General features: G+C 48.9%; 2 protein-coding genes across 2 annotated transcripts; one reads left to right on the top strand and one right to left on the bottom strand.

Annotated features, from left to right (window-relative positions):
- Positions 1 to 371: 371 nt before the first annotated feature.
- On the top strand, positions 372 to 1,276 carry LOC101775262 (non-specific lipid-transfer protein 1). The gene is made up of 2 exons (XM_004965492.1): positions 372 to 733; positions 1,011 to 1,276. Exons 1-2 carry the CDS (start codon positions 381 to 383, stop codon positions 1,018 to 1,020), a joined length of 363 nt encoding a protein of 120 aa, XP_004965549.1. The 5' UTR covers positions 372 to 380; the 3' UTR covers positions 1,021 to 1,276.
- A 1,603-nt stretch (positions 1,277 to 2,879) lies between these two features.
- On the bottom strand, positions 2,880 to 5,262 carry LOC101775668 (cationic amino acid transporter 8, vacuolar). The gene has a single exon (XM_004965493.3). It carries the CDS (start codon positions 4,946 to 4,948, stop codon positions 3,149 to 3,151), a length of 1,800 nt encoding a protein of 599 aa, XP_004965550.1. The 5' UTR covers positions 4,949 to 5,262; the 3' UTR covers positions 2,880 to 3,148.
- Positions 5,263 to 10,894: the final 5,632 nt, after the last annotated feature.

Below are 10,894 nucleotides of genomic sequence, written 5' to 3'. Positions count from 1 at the left end.
ACAAATAATTGTGGTTTTAAAAATCGTATTTTTAGAGTTTCTGAAATCTCATCCAGGATATTTTTCCCCCCTAAAAAGATAGTGGTATTTGGCCAGTACTCCGCAGAACACCTAATTCAAGAGAGTCCCGAGTTACCAAACCCGTTTCTTCTAGAAACTCATGCCGAAAACCAAAACCAAAACCAAAACAGCGTGTTTCCCTTTCGCTGAGAACCAATACCATAGCAGTGACGAAGAAAACTCTGCACCACCCGCAATCAACACCGTCCCATGCTCAAAACATGAACAGCAATCGGAAACCTCCACGGCTCCACGTAATCTCTACCTACAAATACTACACACTACCTCATAGCAGTCTCGACACAGATGAGCCTTCAGCCATGAAGAAGACCTCGGCCTTCGCCGCCCTCCTGCTCGCGATGCTGGCAGTCCATCAGCTGATGGCCGTGCCGCCGGTGCGGGCCGCCGTCTCGTGCTCCGGCGTGATGAACCACCTGTCGCTGTGCCTGGAGTTCCTGCAGGGCGACGCAGACGAGCCCGGCGACCGGTGCTGCAAGGGCGTCAAGGCCATCTACGCGGCCGCGGACACCGCGGCGGAGAGGCAGGCGACGTGCAAGTGCCTCAAGTCGGCTTACAACCTTGTCGACGCCGACCTCTACGCCACGCAGACGCTGACCGGCCTCTGTGGGGTCCCGTTGTCCTACACCATCTCCCCAGACACCGACTGCTCAGAGTGAGTAGTACACACCAACAAATTATTATCTACTGTAATTGTGAGCTTATTTTGAGCCAGAAACACACCATGTGAGCTTTGATCCACCTGAAACAAATTCAAGTACAAATATGTCCCTAGCCTTTGTTTATCGACAACTGCGGTCGATCATTTTAAAAGAAAAGCAGAGAAATACGAACAATAGCATGTAGCCTTGTCTTTAGCAAGTTATTAGATGGGTAGCTAATTAACCGGTCACACATTGGATTAACATTTCCCCCAATTTTGCTTTTGGCAGGATTGAGTGAAGAAGCTTTACCGGCCGGAGTCCATACGAGGGATGGTGATGATAGTAGTGTATGGCTATATGCTGCAGTTACACGTACTGCGTTATTGGAATAAATAAATGGATTTGTTCAAGTAACTAATATTCGCCTGTAATCTTGTGAGCCATTATTTGTTTTTCCTTTGTGATAGTCTTGCCATTATTTACTCGTGTCTGTAACTGTAACTACTGTAATCCATGGCACGTGCAACTCGATTAATAAGCCTGGCATGAAAATATTCCCTCCGTCCCAAATTACCATTTTATTTTAAGTTTTCTATGTACATAGCTTTTGATATACACCTACCTATATATATATATATTATATCTAGATACAGTAAAAGTAAAAGTTATATATCTATAAAACCCAAAACGAGGGGGTGTTTGGTTCCTATGACTTATTTTTAGCACCCGTCACATCGAATGTTTACATACTAATTAGGAGTATTAAACGTAGACTATTTACAAAACCCATTATATAAGTGGAGGCTAAACGGCGAGACGAATCTATGAAGCCTAATTAGTCCATGATTTGACAATGTGGTGCTACAGTAAACATTTGCTAATGATGGATTAATTAGGCTTAATAGATTCTTCTCGCCGTTTAACCTCCACTTATGTAATGGATTTTGTAAATAATCTACGTTTAATACTCCTAATTAGTATCTAAACATTCGATGTGACACGTGCTAAAAATAAGTAAAGGGAAGTAAACGCCTCCGAATAGTACCGTGGGACGGAGGGAGCATGACATTCAGAAAAGAACAAATATTTCTTAGTTCTCAATTCTGAAGTGGAACAGCTAAATCAATAAAATAAGAAACACGTGAAAGCTCTGGATAATAGTAAAGCAAATTTAGCAATAAAATACTTGCCACTTTTTCTGAGCTCAAGTCAGTCAGCGGTACAGAAAACAGAGAGGAATGAACTGCAAAGGTGGGGTGCTGCAGTGCTGCTCATATGGCCCGCTTAACATTATCAGGGCCGGCAGGCCAATCCAAACAAGGCTAACATTGCTTTGCTGTTAGGAAGGAAAATTAGCCATTTTTGCTTTGTTGTTAGGACGGAAAAGTAGAATGCTTGTGTACCAAACTTTGGTACCATTGATTCCTTTACCAGATGACTGCTGTTGAATTGTTGATGATGATGGTCAGCACTCCGCGTCTCTGCTTCAGCTGCATGCCTGCATTGCGTTAGAATAAAGGATAGGTGATGTAACTAGTCTTCGCATGTCAACATGGATGTTAGTGCCATGATTGGCTTCTCCTTTCTGCCAACTTCCATCTGCATTACTTTTTAATTTTATATTATGAGCACAATTTGCTCTTTTGTATAAACTCAATAGAATAATTGAGACCACAACATGTCATTCATGAATCACGAGGTCTGATGCAAAAGAACTAATCTGAATCAGCTCACAGGTGAGCTAATCAGAATGAAGAAACCCAATTCCTAGAGCAATTCAAGAAAGCTGTCTCTAGTCTATCCATCAAATCCACACACTGTCTCTAATTTTAGGAACACACACTGTGTCCAATTTTAGGAAAATTAGCAAGCTTGCTTGCTTGTTTAGAAGCATCAATTGAAGGGTTCGTTAAAAAGGATCAATTGAAGGGACCTTGCCAGATGAAGAGTTGACTATAATGAGTACTACTCTGCTTCAGCAGATCTTCTCCCGACTCCCGTCAATGTTTGAGACTTCGTTTGCATGATTGAATCCTCTTTTCTGCAAATCTCCACCAGGATTACATTTATAAACATAGCTTTCAGATATGCGCTTTTTTCTACAAACTGTGCTGAATCAAAGCACGCGTGCATTGAATAATTGATGACAACAAGACGTTCATGAATCACGAGGTCTGAGCCCAATGAACTAGGTGAATTACGAAAATCTGACGTCTTCTGCACAAATCCTTCTCTGCAGAGCTGCAGCTCACAGGTGAGCTAATCTGAATGAGGAACTAAAATTTAACCAAAGCAAATTTATGAACCCTGCCTCGCCTGAAATCTATTCTATTCTATCCTACAAATCCACACACTGTCATGGCATGCAAAATGCAATAAAAAATGAAACGTCGTGCCAAATTAACCAAGAAATTACATCCTCTGCCTCACACCGGCACTATCTTCCCCTGCTCCACGCCGTCGACGGCAGCGTCCGCCGCCGATGCTGCCTGCCCTTCAGAGTGCGCCATGTCGTACGTGGCGTGCACGCCGAAGAGCACGTAGTAGACGAGCATCGCCGCCGTGCAGATGCCGAAGCGCATGTACGCGAGGGACCCGAGCGAGCCCATCAGGAAGAGGTTGGTGGCGACCGACATCGCTGGCAGCCACGGCATGAGCGGCACGCCGTAGACCTTGGGCGCCCGCTGCTGCTTCGCGCACAGCGCCAACCCCCCTGTTCCGGCCACCCACAGCGCGCCGAACACCACGTACCCCGGCCACCGCCGCGCGTAGCCGGAGTTGTAGTACACGGACATGCCGATGGAGGAGACGAGGATCAGCCCCAGGAAGGCGAGGAACGTGCGCAGCTGCGCCGGCGAGGTGGCGCCGGCGACGTAGTAGCGGCGGACGAGGAGCGCGACGGCGACGAGCGCGAAGATGAAGAGCGTGCTGATGGAGGAGACGGAGGCGAGCACGTCGAGGCTGGAGAAGAGCGCGACGCAGGCGGCGCCGAGCGTGACGGCGGCGGTGGCGTAGATGGGCGTTCCGGTCTTCGGGTGCACGAGCGCGAAGTAGGGCGGGATCATGTGGGTGCGCGCGATCTGGGTGGTGTAGCGCGCCTGCCCGAGCGCGCCGACGAGGAGGCCGCTGGTCATGCCCTTGAGCGCGCCGAGCGCCACGACGTAGCGCGCCCACTTCATCCCTGCGGCGGCGAACGCCACCGAGTAGGCGGCGTTGGCGTCGATCTCGCTGTAACGCTGCATCCCCACGAGCGCCAGCGACATGGCGCAGTAGACGACGGTGATGGCGGACATGGAGGAGATGAGGCCCAGCGGCACGTCGCGCCCCGGGTTCTTGGTCTCCTCCGCCATGGTGGCCACCATGTCGAAGCCCGTGTAGGACCAGTACACGACGGCGGCGGCGCGGAACACCCCCGCGGCGCCGAAGGGGAAGAAGGACGGCGCGAGGTTGGCGGCGTCGAAGTGCGCGAACCCGCCGCCGAGTACGAAGGCGATGATGGCGATGCCGACGACGGACGCGATCGAGTTGATGGTGGACGTGAGTCGCGCGCCGGAGACGGCGAGCGCGGAGGTGGCGCAGAGGACTACGACGGCGATGGGGTCCAGGAGGTTGAACCCGTCGGCGAGCGCCGGGACGTGGATGCGGAGCGCGTCGCTGTCGCGGCCGATGAGGGCGGCAAGGTAGGAGGTCCAGGAGCGGCCGAGCCCCGCGGCGCCGACGACGGCCTCGAGCAGGATGTTCCCCGCGGCGAGGAACGCGGCGAGGTCCCCGAGCTCGACGCGGAGGTAGGAGAAGGAGCCCCCCGCGGAGGGGATCTCGGTAGCGAGCTCGGCGTAGCAGAAGGAGGAGAGCAGCGCGGAGAAGCCGGCGGCGGCGTAGGCGAGCGGGATGGCCGGGCCGGCGTCGAAGCGCGCCTCCTGGCCGGTGAGCACGAAGACCCCGGACCCCACGACGGAGCCGAAGCCGAGGAAGGCGAGGTCGACCCAGGAGAGGCAGCGGCGGAGCGGGTTCTCGCTCTGGGCGAGGAGCGTCCCGGCCTCGACGGCCTCCGAGGAGCGGCTGGTGACGCGGTCACGCAGGCGCGGCCCCGTGGACAGGAGCGCGCCGCCGTACGTGCGCCAGCTCCGGAACGACGGCTCCGGGAAGAAGTCCCCCTTGCTCCACCGCCAGTACCGCCGCCCCGGCCCCGCCGCCGCCGGTTCTCCTCCCTCCGCCGCAGATGCCATCGCGGTAAGCGAACGGAGATAGATTGGTTGGTTGCGTGTTAGCTGAACCCCAGATAAGCCATCGCTGATCTCGCTCGGCTATCATAAAGATTGTTGCTTTGCGGTTTGTTTGCTGGGTTTTGCAGGTGCGGGGAGTTCGAGAGAACGAGGGAGATAAATGAGTTGGTAAGGCGCGTGGATAGATGGCGACTGGTGAGGTTGTTGCCAAGCCAGCCGCATTTATCTGCAAATCGGGCGCGCGTGCGATCGCGGGATTCTGCGAGGGATCAACTAAACGAGCGGATTCATTCCGGGAGAAGCGGAGGGAGTTGAGGTACGGCGATGCAGAGCAGAGTGCGGTGATCTCCATCCCACAAGCGTCCGCGTGCCATGAACCTCTGCTTTCGTTATCTCGTGGCACGCGGTTGGTGGCTTCTGTTCTGCACGCTCTTGTTGTGCGTGCCCGTCTCGTCCGAGTCCCGACCGACGCCGAGTTTTTTTAGCGTGGACAACTATGGTAGTACAACGTACACACAAACACACACTTCGCCTACACACGCCTCACGTACATCCATATGCACCGCTAGACCTACAAACTACATACACAAACAGTGACGTAGTCAGAAATGCAATATAGATACACACACAAACAGTGATGTAGCCAGAAATGCAACTTAGAGGGACCGGTCAAACATGACCGATAGATTGTTACGACTAAAATGTTGAGAAATATATAAACAGAAGAGGAATATTTCAACTAAATATGCAGATCTAATTACTTTTTCATTTTAGTCTTACTCTACGGGTCTTTATATCATTGAAGTCATCAATAAATGTGTCTGTTGTGAACTCCATTGCAATCTCCTTCTCAATGTAGATTATCAAGCAATTTCTTAGAAATTCATCACCCATTTTATTTCGAAGCCTTGTCTTAACAAGTTTCATTATCGAGAATGCACGCTCTGTAGTTGCAGTTGAAACTGGTAGGGTTAGAACAAGACGAATCAACCTGTAAAGGAAAATATTTAGGCCCTGTTTGGCATGGATCCAACTTCGAGTGAAGTTGCTCCACTTCAGAACTCCACATGGAGCCAGCTCCGCTCCAAAACTTTAGAACAAAAATGGGGTGTTTGGATTGATGGGTACTCTCAGCTCCAAAAAAGATCGATTTCAGTGTGGATTGCCATTGTTGCCCTCCAATTAAGGCCCCACTTGTCATCCTCTCTATCCCATCTTCTTCTTCCCCTTTTGCACTGCACTGTGCCGCACACGGGAGACCCTCCACGGGCGGCGGGCTGGGCGGCGACGGGCGGCGGGGTGGGTGTAACACCTGGTGTTTTAGCCATCAAAAGCAATTCAGAAGAATTAAAGGCAAGTTATGAAGAAAAAGAGAAGAAATTGGCTAAAAGTCAAATTCGAGTCAAATTTGACCGAAATTTGAATTTTGAATTCGAAATTCAGAAAAATTTGGAAAAATATGGAATGGAAGGATAAGAGTGTCTAAAACTTGGAGATCAAGATTGGAGATAAAAACCTGGTCCTAAAACATCCCAAGAAAGCCAAAGGAAAATCAAAATAGAAGTGTACTGTTCACCGTCCGAAAATAGGATTTCAGAAAAACAGCACAAGTGTCCATTTTGGAAATTGTTTTCTACCAAATTTTCCAAATAAGTGGACCAAGGTAACTATACAGTATTGAAGTATAGACTTTGGACAAGTATACCAGGGTGTTGTTGATCAGGAACTACAAAGGGAACAAATTTAATTTAGGGCCTAAAGTTGGCACTTTGCCAATCTCGGCTGAGTCACTGAAGCTGCCAATTTTCCTAAGTCTGAAAACAGTGATAAATAGCTGAGTTTGGAGCAAATTTCAGAAAAATGTAGTGCAAAGGGTATAAGTGTTTATGGGCAAAATGGAATCTTTGAAAGTTGTAGAACATGAATGGATGGAAGTTGGACTAAAAAGAATGAGTTTGGGTCACTGAAAGTGGATCAACAGATGGAAATATGGCCATATAGGGTAACTGACGAACTGAACTTAATGTTTCATAGTGTTTCAGTTAAGCAGAGAAAAGAAATTCAAATTCAACCATGTTGGGATGCTTATCTCGGGCAAGAGCAAAAATAAAACTTGGAGAGTTCAAGTTTATCCGCAACTTTGCTTATAGGACCTTGGGACCGTCGGATGCAAGATTGGCCGTGGGGAGGGTCTGAATTTTGTGACGAAGGCAAGCAAAGGGGGAAAAGGAACAGGGCAGAGCATGACGTGTCGCCGCCGGCGCTCCTGCCCCGCTGTCCAGCTCAACAGCTAGGCCACCTCCGCGCCACGCGAGTCTATGGCTAGGACACGGTGTCGTCCATGCGCGCGGTAAGTCTCTTGAATAACTACCGCTCCCGCCGCCGTGTTTACCGTCTGTTCTTTTGCCGCCGCCGCCCCTCTCTGTCACTCCGCCGCCGTTGAGCAAAATTCCTCCACCACACCGCATCTCTCGTCGATTCCTTCCATCCACACCTCCACTCACACCCCACCAGCAACCCTAGCATCTTGTTGCCCAGCCCCTCCGTCGGCGTGCCCTAAACCACCATCATCTTCGTTCGCCACCGCCGCATCTCCTGCTCACGGTGAGCACCTTCTTGCCGTCTCTATTTTTCTTTGTGGTAAGCCGTAGGTAGGCGCTTGGGGTGCCAGGAAGCTTTAGAAGTAGTCGCCAGAGTAGGCTGCGCCGTCGTCGTGCTTAGTCACGGCCGGCTGATAGCTCCGCCGCCCGCCGCCGTCGAGAGGATGGCTCCGGCCACCTCCCGGGGAGCTATCACCGCGCACGGGTGCGCTAGGGCATGGGGATGCTTCCCCGGCCTAGCCCCGTCGCCGGTGGGGCGCCGGCCGGCGAGCCGCACCACCCTCCTGCCGCGCTCGGGTTTTGGCGCGAGAAAGAAGAAGACTCTGGTGGCTGCGGGCCCATGCGTCAGGGGAGAAAGGGGAGGAAGGAGGCCGGCTAGGCGGAGAAGTCTGGTGGGCCGGGGTCTGGTTGGCTCAAGCTCCGGTGCGAGGAAAGGGCCAGTAAGGGAAAAGGCTGGGGGCCTGTAGAGTCCAGCAGGCCGATGGGCCAGTAGGGCAGGCCGAAAGTTGTGCGAAAGAAAGAAAGGAGGAAGTTGGGTCGCTGGGCCGAATCAAGAAAAGGAAAGAGGAAAGGAGAAGAAATCGGCCCAGTAGGGCCTGGCCAAGGAGGAATGGCTGGCGGGTAGAGTGAATAGGAGAAGGGGGTGGGTCCGAGCCGCAGGCCCAGCGTAAGAGAGAGAGGGTAGGGTAAGGATGCATGAGAAAAGTAGGCCGGGGGTTTTTCCGGGAAAATTTAGATTTCCTTTTGTAGAATAATAGATTAAATTCGGTTATCACCATTTAAATCACAGAAATTTCTAGGGGTGTCCAAAATTAGTGAAACCAATTTTGTTAGGATTGTTTTATTTTCATTTATGCATTAAAATTTTTATACCCTAGGGAAATAATAAAAAAATTAGGTATTTGTTTAATGCCTTTTCTTTAAGGTATTTAAATAAATACTTAATCTTTATTAAATGCATAAAATATGGAATAACATTTTCATAATCACAAATTATTGTTAACTTATAGGAAATTAGGTTTCAAGACTAGAAGATAATTACAACATTTTCTAGAAATAAAAGAAAAAGCCTAAGGTAAGGTTAGTAAAACAAATAAAAATGGTGGGTTAATCTTTTCGGGTTTGTGTGTTGGCTTGCAACTTCATCATGATAAATTGTATAGTCCCTTTGTTGGCTTGCAACTTTATCATGAAGGAAAGTTGTATAGTCTTGTATTCAAAAAGTTGCATCACTAACCCCTGCATATGCTTTATCATAGACACCGAAGCACCGGAAGGGGATTTCTCGGAATTTTTAGAAGGATCTTCGGAGTTCGAAGAGATCATTGAGTTGGTCCCCTGCGAGGCCAATCCTTCAGACAGTGCTAACTTTTTTGCAGAACAAGGCAAGCCCCGGTGCATTATACCTAATTATTTTGGAGTTATTATTTCATGTGTCCAATTATCGGTTATTTTCTTTATGAATGCACTAAGTCTAGGAGTTGATTGAAACCCATTCTTGTGCATTATCATACCTTGTTTTAAGGACATCTTTGCCACTTGTTCAAACATTTAGTAAACTACCCATGTCTAGAAATGCTTAGTCGCTTAAGTAACTTGTTTACCGAACCTTAAGGTAACATGTTGGGTCATACATGCTAAATTATGGAAGGATAGCTTGAAAGTGAAGAAGCGGACATAAGCTAAGGATGTAGTTCTGTCTGCTAGGTTAATTTGGCTAAGGCCCGATCGTTGTCTTAACCTTTGATCAAGTGAATGACACCTGGTTACTTGCTTGTTATGGGACCAGTAAAGCCCGGTAGGTTAGTAAACCCTCTGATCGGGAATACTTCGTACCCGTGCTTGACGTGCTGGAGATTGGCAGGGGTGTAGCCTAAAACTCACATGGAGATCAGGCCAGACGTGGGGTCCTATGTGGGGGTGCGTCCCTGGGTCCGGGTAGTCTTATTCCCAATCCTTGGTTTTGCTAATCGAAAGGTCGTTACGTACTACCTGGACAGTCGTACATAACTGGTAATCAAGGTACTCTCCTTCAGGATATAATTTGATCCAGATCGCCACAATTCTCGGTTATGAATGCACTTGATCACTGTTGAGCATCGTAGTATAAATTCATGAATGCAACATCTTTCCACTAATGTTTTGGTGTATGACTTAATACCTTGTTGCTTGTAAATAATCATTTTTGTCATCATTCAGAATGGTTAGGTAATAACTTAATTAGAATAAAAGATAAAGTTAAGGACGCACTTGTAGTAAGCTCTTTTGGCAAAAAGTGTGTTAGCCAGTACACCCAAAAAGCTATCATATAGTTCCAGGAAAGGCTATTATATTGGTTAGTCAGGTAAGTCTTGCTGAGTACCCCGTACTCAGGGTTATCCCTTGTGGCTGTTTTCAGAGGCACCGCAGGACTCCACTGAGGAGGAAGCCCTGAAAAACTAGGGTATTGTTACGAGTCTCGCAATACCCTTAGAAGAAATCTTTGAATGCTCATCTCCCACCTGAAACCATTTATGTTTAAATCCTAGAATCTCTGTCTGACATGCACTGTTAAGTTTGTTTCAAACTACGTCTTGTAATAACTCGTATCTTATGTATGTATGTAAAAATATAATATTTGTTGATGTTTTCCCATCGTGGAAACAATCCTGGTGTATGGCTATGAGACGTGAAGTGGATCATTCGAGGAGTCCTAGGGACACTCGATGGACGACCGGACTTATACTGTTTTAAGTGCGTTTTGGATAATTGCTGTATCGACAGCGATTAGGCGCATTTAAACTAGTTTAAGTTGGGCGGTTCCGCCACAGTGGGCTGGGCGATGGGCGGTGGGGCTGGGGGTTGGGCGATGGGCGGCGGGGCCGGCCGGCCACGGGGGCGGCGACGGGCGGGGCTCTGGCGGCGAGTGGGGCTCGGGAGAATAGAATGAAACGTTTTTTGTGTAACCAGTGGCATTGGTGGGTAATTACCCACCAACTCCACGAGGAGGTTCAAAAGAGAGGTTTCTGGAGCAGCAAAAGAGGTGCTCCAAAACTCCACCTCCATTTGCACTACAGCTCCATGGAGTTGGCAACTCCATGAAGTTTTGGAGTTGGGGTGTTTGGCTGAATTTTTTGATGGAGTTGCTGGAGTTTAGGAGTGGAGCCATGCCAAACAGGACCTCAGTACTATTTAGATAAAAAAGTAATAATAGTAAGAGGATAAGTAAAATGGGAGCAGCATGTTATATAACCTGTCGATCAAATGATAGTCATCCGATTTTCCAGTTTCCGCTAGCCGATGACATAGCTCAGAAATAGTTGACAAATTCTGAAATTTTGGATTTGTGGGCACATTAAGTTCGAAATGT

The sequence above is a fragment of the Setaria italica genome, chromosome IV, assembly GCF_000263155.2.
Source record: "Setaria italica strain Yugu1 chromosome IV, Setaria_italica_v2.0, whole genome shotgun sequence".
In the NCBI taxonomy this organism is placed as follows: domain Eukaryota; kingdom Viridiplantae; phylum Streptophyta; class Magnoliopsida; order Poales; family Poaceae; genus Setaria; species Setaria italica.
Note: the sequence above shows the minus strand (reverse complement) of the source record. Positions and strands in the feature narration are given on the sequence as shown.

Coding starts and splice junctions, on each gene's coding strand:
- LOC101775262 (XM_004965492.1), top strand. CDS start 381: ATGAAGAAGACCTCGGCCTTCGCCGCCCTCCTGCTCGCGATGCTGGCA.
- LOC101775668 (XM_004965493.3), bottom strand. CDS start 4,948: ATGGCATCTGCGGCGGAGGGAGGAGAACCGGCGGCGGCGGGGCCGGGG.